Source organism: Alligator sinensis, unplaced genomic scaffold (genome assembly GCF_000455745.1).
Source record: "Alligator sinensis unplaced genomic scaffold, ASM45574v1 scaffold32_3, whole genome shotgun sequence".
Taxonomy (NCBI): Eukaryota; Metazoa; Chordata; order Crocodylia; family Alligatoridae; genus Alligator; species Alligator sinensis.
Genome location: NW_005843083.1, coordinates 296,983 through 314,624, shown reverse-complemented (window position 1 = coordinate 314,624; position 17,642 = coordinate 296,983). Strand labels below are relative to the sequence as shown.

Sequence of the window (17,642 nt, the reverse complement as noted above, 5' to 3'; positions counted from 1 at the left end):
TTTGCTTACAGAGAAGAAATGTCTTCAGTTATTCAGAGATGTTTTATATAGTTCTGTTGTGTAAGGATGCATTAGATTGACAAACCTGACTCATCCTGTTTTTTATTTTTAAATTACTGGCCAGAGAACAATTTTATTGCAAACTCTAAACATAACCAGCAGGCCTAGTCTTTGGAGTACAGAGCCATAATCAAACTCCTAGCCAGCTCTAAGACAGAAAGCAGCGGGTTCCTTAGCAGTCAACCTTCAGTAGTTACTAGGGTCAAGTTCAAGCCAGTGGCTAGGCTGACTCCAGATGGAAACTGCCATTGGCTGACACCCTTCATCTGGGGAGGGAAGAGATGAGTCATGCTTACTGCCCCCACAACACAGCTGCAGTTTATTCTCCATTGTTGATAATAAGCCATTATATTAGAACTTCATTTTGGTTTTTATAGTCAGAGTTGCCCTTTTGAAATGATTTCCTGTAAAGAGGGCCTTTCTCACTGGAGCAAATTTAGAAAACAGTGAAAAGAAAAAGAGAATAACTAATATAATTTTATGATTTCATTCCTTATAATTGCTTCTGCTTAGGGGCAGATATAGAGACAGTGCAGTAGCATGATCATACTTCCTTTTCAGACCATGCTGCAGGAGCAGTGGCTGGGGACTAGCTGAGTCTGGCTCCTCATGCAGCCCAGCTGGAGCAGGTTAGGAGTGGCTCCAGAGCACCCCTGGCCCCCTGGGCATCTGTGCGCAGAAGTAGTGGTGGGTGAGGGTGGACAAAGGATGTGCTGCTGAGCACAGAGGGGAAGGCAGGGTATGCGAAGGGGATTCTTATCTGATTCATGGACTTCCTGTGGCATGGTCTTCTCATCCTGATGTAGGGAGCAGGGGAAGCTGGGAGCAGGAGGTTCAGCTACCCCCTGCAGTCCAAGTTGCTGTTTCTGAATTCTCCTTTGCAAAGTCCTAGATCTGCCTCTGCTTCTATTTGTTTATTTTTCTCCAAAACAAGAACATTTTCTCTGCCCAGGTTCTGTTCCTGGTTGATACTTCAGTAAGGTCCAGTAAAGGGTGAGATGTATAGAGTTACGCTTGCTGTCCTCTAGGTTACAGAGCAGAACTGTGGGTGTTGGTATTTCCCAGGCCTCTGGGCTTTGCTGGTTGCCACATGAGGCTGGGATGAAATTCCCCACCCCCACCCCCGGCACCCTGTTGCTATAATTTTCATGAAATAGGTTTGATGGGAATAGCCTGGATGGGTTATACTTAATTATGCTTCACCGTAAAAGTACTTTAACTGAATTATAATTAATCTGTCTTTTAAATGTATAGCACAGTCATCTTTATAGACAGAATTTCCCATTCTGCAGTAAGATCTCCTCTACCCAAATCTCAACTTAAATTTATAAATAATTTACATACACAAAAATGGAAATTTAGTTACTGCTGTCTGAACAAGAGGGTACAGAGCTGGGTAACTTTAAAGCTGTGGTCACAGATTTCAGTTGGAGCTTCTGGTACTCTGCCCCTTTGAAAATCAGGCCACATATGTAGATGCTAGATTATAGATTTAGGGACTTTAAATTTGCACACCTCAGTTTCTTAAAGTCTTGACTTTTGGGACTTGTTCCAACATATCTGAGACAAACTTTCCCTTGACATTAAAGGAAGTTTCATTTTGTCCTTGATGAATAATAAATTCGTTAGGCCACGGATGAATTTGTCTTCTGTGTTTAGGGTTGTGAATATCTTTGAAACTGAAATACATGAAAGCACAGTGTTCCAAAAGAAGAAGATATATTTTTACACTAGCTGAAACCCACAAAATATTTGTGATTACATTTTTATTGCAAAAGTATTTCTTTAAATATAGGATTTTTAGTTATCCTTTGACTGAATACTGTAACGGAATAAAAAAGTCTCACCCTTGAAAGGCGCTGTGCCTGCTGCCCTCCTGCCACCTTCCCGGGGCAGCCACCCTGTTCCTGGGTGATCCCAGGCAGTGGGAAGGTGGCAGGGATGGTGCACGGGGTGCTGGAAGTCTGCCAAGCTTGAACATGCCTGGACTTCCAGTTCCCCATGCACTATCAGATCTGGCAGGTGCTGCCTGAGAGCTAAGGCTGCATACATGCAACTAACACCCTGCCTGGGTGGCCCCGGGGGGCACCGCCACCGTGGAGGGAAGCACCAGCCCGCCCCCCCCGCCCCCCCAGCTCAGGGGCTATATGACCCAGGAGCAGCTCACACAGGCAGGCTCTGCTGAGGCGGGTGAGCAGCAAGGGGCCTGATCATGTGGAGTGAGCTGCCGGTGGGCCCTGAGCTGAGGGGGACCCTGGTGCAACCCTCCACAGTGGAGGCACCCCCTCCCAGACAACACCCTGCCTCAGCAGTTCCAGGGGGTGCCACCACCACAGAGGGAAGCACCAGGGCCCTCACCGCTTTTTTTTTTTTCTTCCTAGGGCAGAACCTGCCACCTGTCCGGAGCACTCTGGTTGCTCTGGACAGACAGAATGAGCCTATTATTATTATAGATTTTTAAACATTGTGGACCTAATTTATCCTTTGAAATTACACGAGAGGTTTTGTTTTGTTTTTTGCTGAACTTCTCCAACTGCATCCTCGCTAGGCTGCTGTATCTGGGTCCCACTATGCCACTCCCATGTACTTGCAGCTTCCTAGAGCTTTCTAAGTCTGAGTAGGCGTGTGCTCTCTCTCCCTCTCTCATTGGCCTCTCTGACATACTGCGTAGCTTTTGTGTCTGTTATACTTTCCTGGATTATAAACCCTTGTAGTCTATCTGTCCTAGAACCACAGGACCAGTGCCAATTGTCTCAGACACCTGAGTTGCTTGAAAATAATCTTTTCCAGGCTATATTCACTAGTTGAAATAAGGTAAATTGCAAGTTAAACTGCAGTTATCTCCAAAATGCCTGCATGGATTCATATGAGTTGTTTCACAGCTTATGGGTTTTTCATGATAAGCACAGAGAACTTTGTTTAATCTGTCTGTGTCTTTAAACGAATATGTTAATGCTACATAGATTTTTGGCCTTGTTAGATGAGATTTTATAATAAAACAGTCTCTTTAAAGTAAGTGAAGTGTTTCACTTAATACTCGGGGTCTTCATCTGAAAACTCAGGGCCTTGTTTTGTGTGCGTATCTTAAAGAATATATCTAGCACTTAGGCCCCCTCTACACATTACACATAAGGTGTGATTAACCAGCTAATCACACCATAAGTTGTGACCCAGCTACACGATGACAGGCTGAGAGCCCTGGGGCTCTTTAGCCTGAAAAAGCACAGGCTCAGGGGTGATCTGATGGCCACCTACAAGTTTATCAGGGGTGACCACCAGCATCTGGGGGAACGTTTGTGCACCAGAGCGCCCCAAGGGATGACGAGGTCGAATGGTCACAAACTACTTCAAGATCGTTTCAGGCTGGACATAAGGAAGAACTTCTTTACTGTCCGATCCCCCAAGGTCTAGAACAGCCTGCCACCGGAGGTGGTTCAAGCGCCTTCATTGAACACCTTCAAGATGAAACTGGATGCTTATCTTGCTGGGATCCTATGACCCCAGCTGACTTCCTGCCCTTTGGGCAGGGGGCTGGACTCGATGATCTTCCCAGGTCCCTTCCAGCCCTGATGTCTATGAAATCTATGAAATCTACACAGTCAATCCATTAATGGCAAGATAAAACAATCAGTAAGCTACAAAGTTATTCCACAACAAGTGTCTAATAACTTTGTAGCATATTCTAATCATGCAATTAATTGAACATGTGGCGAAGTGCTCCCCTGGGGCTGGGAGTCCCATCAGCTGAGGGGCTTCCAACCACGGGTGCACCACCTGCTACCATCCCTGCAGCTCACAAGGCTTGCAGAAGCAGCAGCGTTTCCTGTGCTGCCCCTACTGTGAGCCTCATCATCTTTGTGGCTTGCAGCAGGGAGAAGGCAGCCACTGCTGCAAGCCTCATCAGCTGCAGGTCTCACAGCAGGGGCAGCATCATAGCTCAGCAGGGGCAGCACAGCTCACAGCAGGGGCAGCATCATTGGCTGCATGGCTCATAGCAGGGGCAGTGAGGAGAACACTGCTGACACTGTGAGCCCTGTCAGCTGCAGGGCTTGGAGCCATGGGAGCTAATGCAGGGGGAGCCTGGGATCACGATCCTGGGCTTCCCCTGTACTGGGGATGAGGCACGATGGTATCTAATGTGCAGCCCCACAGTTGCACCTCCTGCCATGCATGTGTGCCAATCCACAGAATTGTGTGGATTACACATTAGATCCCATGGTGCCTTTACATGCATGCGTAGAGGGGCCCTTACACCTAACTGACCTAACCTCTTCAGAAGACCGAGTGGTCTGGTACAGAAGGCAAAGAGTGCACATGTTGTGGTTACTAGGTGGTGCATGGAAGTTTCGGGGCCATATGACCATTGTTGTGAAATCATAGGTTTTTTTGCCTCCAAAAATAAATTTTGTTGGCTACCTAGTCAGTATTGGATGCTTGAATCTGTAGAAGAGCAAAGCGCATTGCTTGCAATAGGGAGCAATCTCCGAAGGACTCATTCAGTTTGTGGTCGTCTATATACCTCTGGTGTCCCCTGTCCCCACAATCCTTTTTCTGTAGTACTGATTTCTGTCCAGTCATTCTCGGTTATGTGTTTTGCAGTGAGTAAGGGAGAAGAATGAGTAAGGCTGAACAGATGCTTCAGTTGTCCTGGGACTGTTGGGGTTTGGCCTGTATCAAAACAGGAGTGGCACAGTTATTTACAGACATAGCTGTTTTAAGCTGCATTGCTGCTAGTTCACCAGGAGGTGGCCAGCAAGAGCACACAGCTTGACAGGCTTGTCCCTGGAATGAACTGCAATAACTGCACAGACAACAACAGGGTGTCCCAGGGAAAAATGTTAGTACGTTTTAGGGCGGTGCGAAATTGGCACGAAACGGCAAAATCAAAATGAAACAAAAGCCTTCAAAACAGCTTCGAAACAAAACAAGGGCACTCGAAACGTTTCAGAAGTTTCAAAATGAAACAAGGGCACTTGAAACGTTTCAAAAGTTTCTAAACTCTTTGAGTTTCGAAACCAGATTTACTTGGCTTCAGCACTGGTCCCAGCCAGCAGCAGCTTCGTGTCATCCAGCACAGATCTGGGAGCCACGCCCCCCCGGCAGGATTCTGACACATCCCCCAGCCTTCCTGGGGGGTATGGGCCCCCAGATCTGCACATCGCATGACAGCATGCTGTCGCTGCCAGCTGGGGCCAGCGGCAGCACCAATCTTCCCGGTGCTGGGCGTAGGCTGCACCCAGCGCTGGTCCCAGCTGGCAGCAGAAGCCTGCTGTGATCCAACAGGCAGATCGGGGGCCCATCCACACACCCAGAGGGCTGCGAAGCTGCACCGGACTCCTGGGGATGTGGGCCCCTGAGCTGCCCGCCGAATCGCAGGAGGCTGCTGCTGCCAGCTGGACCCAGTGGCAGCACCAATCTTCCCGGCACTGGGTGCAGACTGCGCCCACCACCGGTCCCAGGCAGCAGCGTCCTATGATCCGGCAGGCAGATTGGGGGCCCACACCCCGGGAGGAGTCCAGCAGAGCCCTGCAGCCCTCCCGGGGGTACAGACCCTGGGTCTGCCTCTTGGAGGCTGCCGTTGCTGGTAAGTGACAGGTTTGCTTATCAACACCTTCATAGATTTCATAGACATTAGGGCTGGAAGGGCCCTCGGAAGATCATCGAGTCCAGCCCCCTGCCCAAAGGGCAGGAAGTCAGCTGGGGTCACAGGATCCCAGCAAGATAAGCATCCAGTTTGCTCTTGAAGGTGTTCAATGTAGGCGCTTGAACCACTCATCCCTTGGGGCGCTCTGGTGAACAAACGTTCCCCCAGATGCTGGTGGTCACCCCTGATAAACTTGTAGGTGGCCATCAGATCACCCCTGAGCCTGTGCTTTTCCAGGCTAAAGATCCCCAGGGCTCTCAGCCTGTCATCGTAGGGTCTGCTTCCCTGACCTCTGATCATGCGCGTGGCTCTTCTCTGGACTCTCTCAAGCTTCTCCACATCCTTTTTGAATTGTGGAGCCCAAAACTGGACGCAGTACTCCAGCTGCGGCCTCACTAAGGCCGAGTACAAGGGGAGAATGACGTCCCGGGATTTGCTTGAGAAGCATCTATGGATGCAAGCCAGCATTTTGGTCACTTTACTAGCCGCAGCATCGCACTGCAGGCTCATGTTCAGGTACAGTTTCTGGGAAACTGGGCCTCCGAGCTGCCCGCCGAATCAAAGGAGGCTGCTGCTGCCAGCTGGGGCCAGTAGCAGCACCAATCTTCCCGGCACTGGGTGCAGGCTGCGCCTACCACCGGTCCCAGGCAGCAGCAGCAGTGTCCTACGATCCGGCAGGCAGATTGGGAGCCCAAACCCCGGGAGGAGTCCAGCAGAGCCCTGCAGCCCTCCCAGGGGTACAGACCCTGGATCTGCCTCTTGGAGGCTGCCGCTGCTGGTAAGTGACAGGTTTGCTTATCAACACCTTGAGGTACAGTTTCCCAGAAACCTCTGCATCTATCTCTTTGAAACTTGACAGGCTTCATTCCCTCAAAATGGGCTACCAGCCCGGCAAGTTTCATCCAAATCAGGCAAGAAGTGACAAAGTTATAGGCAGTTTCGTGCTTTCCCATTATAACCTATGGGCGAAATGTTGAAACAGTTTTGACGCAGAAAAACAGAACAGTGCTTTCAAACCTAAATGAAACTTGAAACAAAAACACTGTCCCATCGAAACAGAAGTCAAAGCAGAACAGTGCTGTTCCACACAGCCCTAGTACATTTCATCTGGCATCCTTCAGAGGGACTTGAAGTGGGAGAGAGTACTTTTAGGTCTGTGTGATCCCAGGACAAAAGGCTTTCTCCCAGGACAAATGTGATGTCTGTTCATACATTGAGTGAATGCAGGTAGTAACAAAGCATGATAGAAAAACAAAGATACAATTTAGAAGTTAAAGGGGTATTTTTTGCTGCCAGACATATGCTTCCAGTGTTAAGGGAGTGGATGAAATACTACTTGCATATACATGTAAAATATGTTGTATCATAGGTGCAGAAACTACAAATGGAAGCAGAAGACCTGAAAACTAGATACAAAACAGCTTTAAATGAAAACAAAATAACAGAAGCAAAATATTTACAAATAGATAAGGTAAGTATTCTATTTATGATAAACAGTTTGTCATGTTTTCACAGTATTCTGCAAAAGAATGATCTTTAAAATAGGATTATGTATCACTTGCTAGGAGTTGCAGTATGTTGCCTTTTTTCCCTTCTTGTTTTGTAAGTAGAAAATTGCATAAAAAGACACCAAAATGTGTTAAATACTTTTCTAACAACTTATATGTATGTAATTGCTGTGGCCCCCACAAGCATATTTTCCAAGTGCAAATGAATTGTTCCCAGACTAGTGGCCAGGGGAGTGGGTGCACATTAGAATTTGAGAACCCATCAAAGAGTGTTCAGAAGTGACTCTTCTTCCTTTTCTTGCTTTAAAATAGCAATGACCTAGGTTACCCTCCCAGAAAAGAGAGAATTCTTCCATTGTGGCTAAGCATGTTCCCAGCTATGCGGATGCTAGGGCTGTTCTGCATCAGTCTAGAATACACTGGAGGCTATCTGCACAGATGTATGGCCAGTTTATTTTGTTTTAGTACTGACTGCCTAATCAGACTCGGGGTTCTGTGGGCAACAGCTTGACTTTCTTCCTTTTTTTTTTTTTCCTCTAGCATATCTTTCTGCAAAATTAATTACTTTTTTATATAAATGCTTCACTGCTTTTCTGAAATCTGTCAGCCAGCACTTCTGAAGTGTTCCTTGGAGATGTAACTAGAACGTTTTTTGTCCTGGGCAGCAGCGGTGGCCTCAGCAGCTGCCATTCTTGTGCCTCTTGTAAGTCTGTACCTAGGGGTAGTGACCTACTTGCCTACCTATAGTTATGCTACTAGTGCTCCTGCATAATAATGCCATAATAAATCTTCACTTATATTTTTACTCTGCTGCTTTAGTTGTATTATACTTATTTAAAATGTAGGCCAGCTCTTGCTTTGATGGAATAGTTTCATTTGATTTTAACAGTAAATTTATTTGGCTTACAATGTCAAGACTCCAGCTCCATTTAATAGGGTGGAATTATCATCTTTACAGATGGAAAACAGTAACAGTTCCTTGAGAGTTCATTCTTTGCAAGAGGAAAACTTGAATATTGAGAAGAAATATGAAGATCTTAAAAGGTAAAATCTGGTAACTAACTACTTCTCATTTTTATGTTTTTCTTGTTGTAATCTAATATATGTATTTCTCTTGCATAAAGACAATTAGAAAAGATGGAATTACAGAATGAAGTGCTTGCACATCAGCTAGCAAACCAAGAAAAGAGTCTTCAGCATAATGAATTGCAGCTTAAAGAGAAATTTACAGAATATGGTGCTTTAACAAGACAGCTGGAGGCTGCTTTGGAAGAAGGGAGAAAAATGGTAAAAACACTGCAATGTATTTCTAAATTTGATTGCTATCTCCCCAGCTTGAAATTAAAAAAAAAAACAAAAACAGAAAAACTAAGGGATTCAAGTACATGTGAAAACTAGACCAGAGATGAGTAGAATATTATTTATATAGGGGCCAATGTGAGAGAACTTTAGTGAGTCAGATTTTTGCCCAAGTAAATATGAATTTCAGGATTCAGCTCCTTGGGTGAAATCCTGGTGTTACTGAAGTCAATGGCAGAACTCTGCTGACTTTATTGGAATTGGGAATTTACCTTTACACAAAGGAATGCTTTCCTTCAAACCATATAAGGGGCTTCAGCCATTCAGTGTTTAAATCTGCAGAAGTGAGAGATCCTGATCAAAAGCTTCATCTGGCCAATTTTCATTTTCTTTTCATTTTATAATAGGCAGGCCACAAGGACTTTGATGCTGATGCTTTACTGATTTCAGAAGAAGGCTTTCCACACTCCAGATTTATAACTCTTTGCATAATCATACGCAGAAAGGATACACTGCAAGCAGTAAATCAAAAAGCTGAAGAGGTGTAGGAACTTATGTCACAAGAAATTTTATTTTGGTACAATCAAAAAATACATCTGAAAATATAACTGGAAAGGTCAGAATTGTTCTTGAGTTTACCAGCCTGTTGAGTTGGCTCAATGAAGACATAACAGTTTTTATAGCCAACAGAACATAGGAAGTGATGTAACTATCATCACATCTGGCAGCCTTTGACTTCCCAGACTAAATAACCAGACTCATATACAGCTGGGCAGAATAGGGATAGCTTTTGGCAGGAATAAAATATCTGCAAGTTTATGATATTTTTTGCCTCTGCATTCTAATAACAGACACGCACTGATTTTTGAGAAAAAGTTCATTTCAAATCACATTTACTTTTTTTTTTGTATTGACCCTACTTTATTTCCATATAATGCAACTTCATTTTCCAACAGAATATTTTCCAGGTGTGCTCAGGTACAATAAAATAGTAATTGGCAGGGAATAGACAAAAGATTATAACAGGTTTATAAATTATAAATTTATTAACAGATTATAAATATTAAAGAGATCTAGCAACGATAATCTAGTTTTCTAAAAGTTTGTTTATTGGGGGATTTAATTGGAGGCCTAGATACAGCAGTACAGATTCTTGTTTTGTCTTTATCATTACAGGTGTCTGAAGAAATGGAAAAAATGTCATCCAAGGAACAAACTCTTCAGACAAAAATACTGGATCTTGAAACTGAATTGAGAGAGAGGCAGGAGGAGCATAAGCAACTTGTCTGCAAAGTAAACCATGTGAGTATATAACCCTTTATGGACACTTGTGATTTCATAGACATTCGGGCTGGAAGGGACCCCAGAGGATCATCCAGTCCAGCCCCTTGCCTAGGGGCAGGAAGTCAGCAGGGATCGTAGGATCCCAGCAAGATAAACATCCAAAAGTGTCTTGAAGACATTGAAAGTGGGTGCTTGAATCACCTCCGGCAGCAGGCTATTCCAAACCTCGGGGGCTCGGACAGTAAAGAAGTTCTTCCTTACGTGCAGCCTGAAATGGTCGCAAAGGAGTTTGTGACCATTCAATCTTGTCATCCCTTGGGGGGCTCTGGTGAACAGACGTTCCCCCAGATCCTGGTGAACACCCCTAATAAACTTATAGGTGGCCACCAGATCACCCCTGAGCCTGAGCTTTTCCAGGCTGAAGAGTCCCATGGCTCTCAGCCTCTCGTCATAAGGTCTATTATCCCGACCTCTGATCATGCGTGTGGCTCTCCTCTGCACTCTCTCAAGCTTCTCCACATCCTTTTTGAATTGTGGAGCCCAAACCTGGACACAGTACTCCAGCTGCGGCCTCACCAAGGTCAAGTACAATGGGAGAATGACGTCCTGGGATTTGCTTGAGAAGCGTCTATGGATGCAAGCCAGTGTTTTGCTCTCTTTACTAGCTGCAGCATCACGTTGAAGGCTCATGTTCATCTCGTTGCTAACCAGAGTAGCACTGCTGAGCTTATAAGCATGGTGCAGGTTTTTCCTCCCAAGGTGGAGAACCTTGCATTTTTTTGGTGTTAACACCATCAGTTTCTCGTCCGCCCATTTCCGGAGCCTGTCAAGATCTGCCTGGATTGCCCTCCTGTCCTCAGGTGTGAATCCTTTACCCCAGAGTTTGGTGTTGTCGGCAAATTTGGCCCAGCCCACTTCTGACACAAATATCTACATCATTGATGAAGACGTTAAAAAGTAAAGTCCCTAGGACAGAGCCTTGAGGGACCCCACTGGTCACAGGGCACCACGAAAGTTGACTTCCATCTACCACCACACTCTGGGTGCTGCCGCGGAACCAATTTCCCAGCCAGCCAATCGTGGTGAGGTCGAGGCCACAGGTAGCCAGTTTTGCCAAGAAGTGATCATGGAATACCAGATCAAAGGCTTTTTTAAAGTCAAGATATATGACATCAATCTCTTCCCCCTTGTCCAGGTGATAGGTCACCTGGTCATAAAAGGAAATGAGATTGGTCAAGCAAGACCTACCTGCAACAAACCCATGCTGGGCATCCCTCAGGATATTGCCATCAGCTAGCCTGTATAGAATGGTCTCTTTGATAATCTTTTCCAAGACCTTCCCCAGGATAGAGGTCAGCCTGATAGGTCTGTAGTTTGCCAGATCCACTTTCCTCCCTTTTTTTGAAGATAGGCACCACATTGGCCTTCTTCCAATCTTCAGGCACTTCACCAGAGCGCCAGGAGTTCTCAAAGATCTGTGCCAGGGGTTGAGCTATGATGCCTGCTAGCTCTTTGAGTACCCTTGGGTGTAAACCGTCAGGGCTGCTGACTTGAAGGTATCCAGCTTGTCGAGGTCAGCTTTGATGGATGGTAAGGAATCTCCCTCACCCAGGCCTTCTTGTCCTGCAGTGGGCAGGGGTGTCCCATGGGACTGGTGAAAAACTGATGCAAGGTACCCATTTAGCAAGTTTGCCTGTTCCTGGGCATCGGTTGTCAGTTGTCCTATCTGGTTTAGCAGGGGTCCAATGTTGCCCTTGCTTTTCTTCCAGTTCCCCACATATCTAAAAAAGGACTTTTTATTGTCCTTAATATTTGTAGCTAGCTGGAGTTCCATCACAGCCTTGGCTTTCCTGGTTTGCTCTCTGCAGGTCTGGACCAGAGCAGAGTAGTCCTCCTTTGTGGTGGATCCAGTACTCCATCCTTTGTACGTCTTCCTTTTAAGATGTAGGAGGTCTGCTAGTTCCCTGCAGAGCCAAGGGGGCTGCTATGCCCTTTTTGCTGTCTTTCCTCCTAGACAAGATGGACTTTGCTTGCGCATCCAGGATTGCTCCCTTGAGGAGCAACCACTCGTCCTGAACTCCCCCCCTCCCCTTTAGGTTGTGGCCCTTTAGGGCCTCACTGACAAGCCTCCTTAGCTAGCTTGTCAAAGTCAGCTTTCCTGAAGTCGAGGATGTCTGTATTACTGACTGACTTGCCAGCTTTATGGTGGATGGTGAAGGTGATCAGCTCATGGTCACTGTCGCCCAGCTTCCTTCCAATCATTAGGTCACTGATTAGGTCATCCCCAATTGCTAGTACCAGCTCAAGCAGCCCTTTACCTCTTGTCAGCCTGTAGACTTCCTGCATCAGATAGAGGTCATCCACGCTTGAGAGAGCTTTGCGACCACTCAGATTTGGCTGAGTGCTCTTTCCACGAGATGTCTGGGTAGTTAAAGTCTCCCATGACAACCATACACCGAGAGCGCGTGGCCTCAGCCAGTTCCCTGGCAAACTCCTGGTCAAGGTCTTGACCCTGGATAGGGGGTCTGTAGTAGACTCCCATCATAGGATCCCCTGTGCCGTGTTCCCCACAGATTTTAACCCAGGGGGTCTCAAGTCCACCGTGGGTGCCAATGTTGGCTTGCAGGGATGCGTAGCTTTCCTTGACATAGAGAGCTACACCCCCACCCCTTTTGTCCACTCGATCCCTCCTGTACAGGGTGTAGCCATCTATACCTGTGGCCCAGTCATGGGTGGAGTCCCACCAGGTTTCCGTTATCCCTATGACATCATAGTTATTTGCATTTAGCAGGAAGACAAGTTCCTCCTGTTTTTCCCCAAGCTCCTGGCATTTGTGTATAGGCACACAAATGTCCCCTTGGGGGCCCTTGCCTTGTCTACAGTTCATTCCAGGGCTGGGGCAGGTGTGGGTTCCCTTAAGTGCCTTGGCCTGCTGGCTTTGCAAGGGTTGCTCAGCGGGCCAGCAGTGACGGAAGGGCCCCCTTCCCCCAGCAGGTTTAGTTTAAAGCCTGGTGGAGCAGGTCAGCCAGTGTGGCTGAGAAGAGCCTTCTCCCCAGTGGAGAGAGGTGGAGGCTGTCCCTTCCCAGCAGCTCGCTACCTCTCTCACCAAAGAGTGGGCTGTGGTCATGGAAGCCAAAGCCTTCCCAATGACACCAGTGCTGCAGTCTTTGGTGAACTACTTTGGTTATCATAAATTATTTAACTATTTTCATCACTTATAGATACTGAAACATTTTAAACAAAGTAGTATATTCCTAATTGATATTTCTTATTGAATTGCCATGTATTTGAGAGAACATACTAAATCATAATTTAATAGATTTCATAGACATTAGGGCTGGAAGTGACCTCGGAAGATCATCGAGTCCAGACCCCACCCGAGGGGCAGGAAGTCAGCTGGGGGTCATAGGATCCCAGCAAGATTAGCATCCAAATAATTTAGTTAACATAAATTAAACTATGAGGAGAGACTGAGGGACCTAGATCTCTTCAGCCTTCACAAGAGAAAGCTGAGAGGTGATCTTGTGGCTGCCTATAAATTCATCAGGGGAGGGCAGCAGGGAATAGAAGATGCTCTATTTACTAACCCCCCCCCGGAGTAACTAGGAACAATGGCCACAGATTGATGGAGAGCAGATTTAGGTTGGACATTAGAAAGAACTTCTTCATTGTAAGGGTTGCCAGAATCTGGAATGGGTTTCCAAGGGAGGTGGTGCTCTCCCTTACCTTGGAGGTCTTCAAGAGGAGACTGGAAAAGCACCTAGCTAGGGTCATCTGACCCTAGCGCTCTTTCCTGCCCAGGGCAGGGGGTTGGACTCGATCTACTGAGGTCCCTTCAGACCCTAACATCTATGAATCTATTAGAAAGACAGCATAATTTGTGTACAGAATTACAAAAAGCTTTGAGGAAAGACCTCCAGAATGCCCAGTGCATTATTCTGTACTAGTGCAGCCTATTCTACTGGGCTTAAATACTGAACTTAAATTTGAGCTGAAAAGGGTATTTAGTAGCAGGCTCTTCTTTTTTCTGACAATAAAAGTGCATAATATGACCAAGTGATGAATAAATGTTTTTCTGAGTTGGTAAAAAGGATCCTATTCTACCAGGAATGTATACAGAAACTTTTCATCTTGAGTGCCTAAAATTAGGTGCCCATAGTGTGAAAGGGGAAGAGACAGCCCACCCTGACTCTCCCCATCGCTTACAACAGGAGAGCAGGTGAGGGGCAGCTGTGGCTGGACGCTGGGCTGGCAGGCTCAGGCACGCTATTTTTGGAGCAGCCTGAGCCTGTGAATCAATGGGGAGAGAGGGCGGGGCCTGAGAGAGGAGCGGGCCTATGTAAAGAGGGCTGGGATAGCAGCTGGGGGGCGCGCAGAGGAGAGTAAGGTGGGGGAATGCTCCAGGACACTGCCAGGGAGAGCATGCCATGTGCCGAGGGAGCGGCACACCCTCATACAACCCCAGGAGGAGAACTGGGAAAAACTGCCAAGCACGGTGAAGAAAAGGGAGCGGCATACCCACTGCAACCCCAGGAGGAGGATCTGAAAAAGCCACTGAGCATGGCAAGGAAGAGGCAGCGGCATGCCTCGGAGAAACCCCAAGAGAAGGACCGGGGAGCACCACCAAGTGTGATAAGGAAGAAGCACGTGACGCTGAGGGCATGGGGAGTAGGCCGTGCCACATTGGCGGTGAGCCCCTGAGGAGCGGCAGAAGCCCGGGACTGAGAGAGGGGGTGGAGTAGTTAGTGGCTTGAGGCCTATGGGGCTATGGTAGCTGGGGCCTGAGCAAGATGGCGAGCTAATCGAGGTTGCCAAAGCAAGTGGCTGGAGTGACAGCTAGAGCAACCCAGACAGACCCAGCCTCAGGTCAGACAGGGCCAACATGCATTGGCGGCACATAGAGGTGCACGTGGGAACACATGCACCCCCTGAGATTGGCGGTGCACCCCCTGACAGAAGTGCTACCAGCAGCACCTGCAGGTGGTCACCACTTGCCTCCCCACCTCCCCTCCCCTCCCCACCAACACCGCAGACAGTGTCTGTGGGCGGTCCCTGATTGCCACTGGCTGCTGCTGCTGCTGCCAGCAGCATCTGCGGGTGATCGCTACCCCCCCCCCACCGCCATGGCTACCTGCGGGAGCTTGCCACCACCACACCACTGCCACCGGGCAGTGGCTGTGCCCCCCCCCAGCCTCTGGGGGCATGCGTTGTTCATGCCAATGTGGAAAGGGGTGGGGACCCGAAGGACAACCCCTCACAACAGCTGAGAGAGGCATGGCGGGGAGCTGCTGAGCCTGCAAGGCACAGCTCTTAAAGAGAGATGCACAAGACACCCAGTTCAGGGGCCTATGGTCCTGGGAGGCAAGAGCCAGGAGCTTACCAGCACACGCTGATTGATTTCTGTTAACATATATTTCTGAGTTTTCCTATTACCTCGAGACTGAGGCAAGTTTATTTGTAGAGGCCACGGTCCACAGACAAAGGACGACCTACAAGGAGCTGACACCCAGAAGGTCTCCGCCCCACAGTGGCGGGACTTTACAGGTGTGAAGCTATCATCTATAAGTGAGACCTCAGGATACTGAGGTCTGTCTTGGCTGTGGATGTGATAAGGGTGGGGTAAAGTGGAGGTTGGAGCCTCACAAAGAAATCAAGGCATGGGATCCCACAAGCCACCTGCGAGGAACTGTCTCCCAAGAAGAAGAACATCAAGTCGTGGCGGGAACACAGAAACAGCAACCAGAGCATACAAGTGTTTACTTCCTGCCCTGGGTGAGGAGTGAGGAGCTTACCTTCAGTAAGTGTCCTACACTGCACCAAAAAGGGGAGGCGGGACCAAAGCGGCATGCTCACGGACTGAAGTGGCGCACTCACAGACCGCTACTCCTTAGAGGGAACATTGGTTATGTACTCTGCCACTTAAGCATAAATAATTTAGGCTTCAACAAGAGTGGTGGCAGACACTCTGGGCTGCTACAGATGTGTGGAAATCCAGCATGTTGGAGCAGATTAATCAAGTCTGCTGGTGCATGAAAATTGATGCGCTCTGGCAGTCTTCTGCATTACTGTGCTAAAAAAATGGTGGCGGGGCATTTTGAAATAAAACACATTGGATGAGTTTCAGTTCAAAGCGCCCCACCATCCATTTTTTTCAGTGCAAGGATGCTAATACACATGATGTGTGGGCGCTTTTAATTAGCACAGCTTACTAATTAAGGTGCCCAGCACCACATCCCAAGGCACATGTAAAAATGCCCTCAATCCACAATACATAGAAAAGATAAATATTACCTAGATGAAGACGTCTGATTCCACCTGTGTCAGTTCACCAGCCTCCATCACATCCAAGCAAGAAATGTGATAGTTTCCTTGACAGCAGAACACATCCCTCTAAATTTTATCATACTCCCTCTACTTGAGTTTAGTTTGTTTCATTTTTGTGGGTTCTGTAACATCTTAATTACACATCTCTGATTGCTGGAAACAGTTAAGATTAGCTGTGCCATCTGTTAAGTTATGAAATGGGATTCAGGACTAGTCAAAGGATTGACATGACAACCTGTTTGATAAATGACAGGAAGGCTTTATTTACTACAGCTGATCACTATTAAATGAGCTTACAGCAAAGCAAAGTCCAATATATTTAGCTGTAAAAGTGATAGTATATCACCAATAAAGGCAAAGAGTCTCAGTCTTGTCTGCTTCTCAAGACATGGATCTGTTCACCAGAAGATCAGCTGGACACAGTAGAAGTTCTTGTGTTGAGCCATTTTTCACTCTTGAAGCATGTCCTATTACCTGCTTCATTCCTTTTTTATACCCTTTAGCTCAGCATCTTCAAAGCATTCTTACAGTTGTGTAAATCAAGAGAGAAACCTAAGCAATGATTAATATGAAAATCCTGTTAATCAAGCTGTGCATTACTGGTTATCAGAGAGGCTATTCAATCAAAATTGGGCCTTTCTCAGTCATAGGAGGTTATCAATTTCTAATGAGTTGGAACATATCAAGAAATTGGTTAACAACTGGGAAAAACACAAAGGTTTTGAGTTGTTTTTGGAAGATCAAGGGAACCACTGAGGCAAAAGTAAAGTAAATCAGGAGGAAACAGCTATCAAAATCTATATGGAGAATGTCTCTTCCTGCACATAAACATGAGTTAATTACAAAGAAATATTTACTATAATAATTAATCAAGGATAGACATTTCACACAGTAACATACCAGGCACATGGGAGCCTGCTTAAAATCATCATAGATATGTTGGAAGTGATGTCTCATTATTTCTTTTCAGAAGGTCCAGCCGCAAACTTACATGCTCTTGCACTATGCAATTGTCATTAATATTCTGTATTTTAACTTTTGTGAGTAGGCCCAGCTCCGCTTAAGCTTCACAGACCAGCTCTAACCACCCTCATACTCCCTATCCTATGGGAGTATGCTACAATTTTTGTTATTGGAGCAGTGGAAAGAAGTTTGCCATCAACAAAGGGGAAAGATTTGTTTTTCATTCTTTTCTGATTCTGAAGAACAACGTCATTTGTGTCTTGAGGTAGCTACAGCATTCATATGCTGGCTTATGTTCAATGTGGTGATCCCTGCCTGTATAATCTTATTCCTTGATTTAAATGCTTGGCTCATTTGTGGGGAATGAGAGAAATAGGAGACGTTGCTGTGTTCCGAGAAGTCGATACTGACTTCAACGGAAAAATAGAATCTATAGGACCGATTTTGGACTCTGACATTCTTATCTGCCACCAGAGAGACTCCAAAGTGTACCAGACTTTTGTACCTGCCTGCAGTTCACTCCAAGACATCAATGAGTACTTCCATCTGTCTGGTAGGCC

At 46.6% G+C, this 17,642-nt stretch overlaps 1 protein-coding gene across 1 annotated transcript in view; it reads left to right on the top strand.

The window, feature by feature from the left end:
• The window catches only part of ODF2L (outer dense fiber of sperm tails 2 like), a 94,267-nt gene that overhangs the window by 71,664 nt on the left and 4,961 nt on the right, over positions 1-17,642 (top strand). Inside the window, exons 13-16 of the mRNA XM_006037206.2 lie at positions 7,074-7,175; positions 8,171-8,256; positions 8,337-8,499; positions 9,688-9,813. Of these exons, the coding sequence (XP_006037268.1) occupies positions 7,074-7,175; positions 8,171-8,256; positions 8,337-8,499; positions 9,688-9,813 (477 nt within the window). The remainder of the gene's footprint in view (positions 1-7,073; positions 7,176-8,170; positions 8,257-8,336; positions 8,500-9,687; positions 9,814-17,642) is intronic.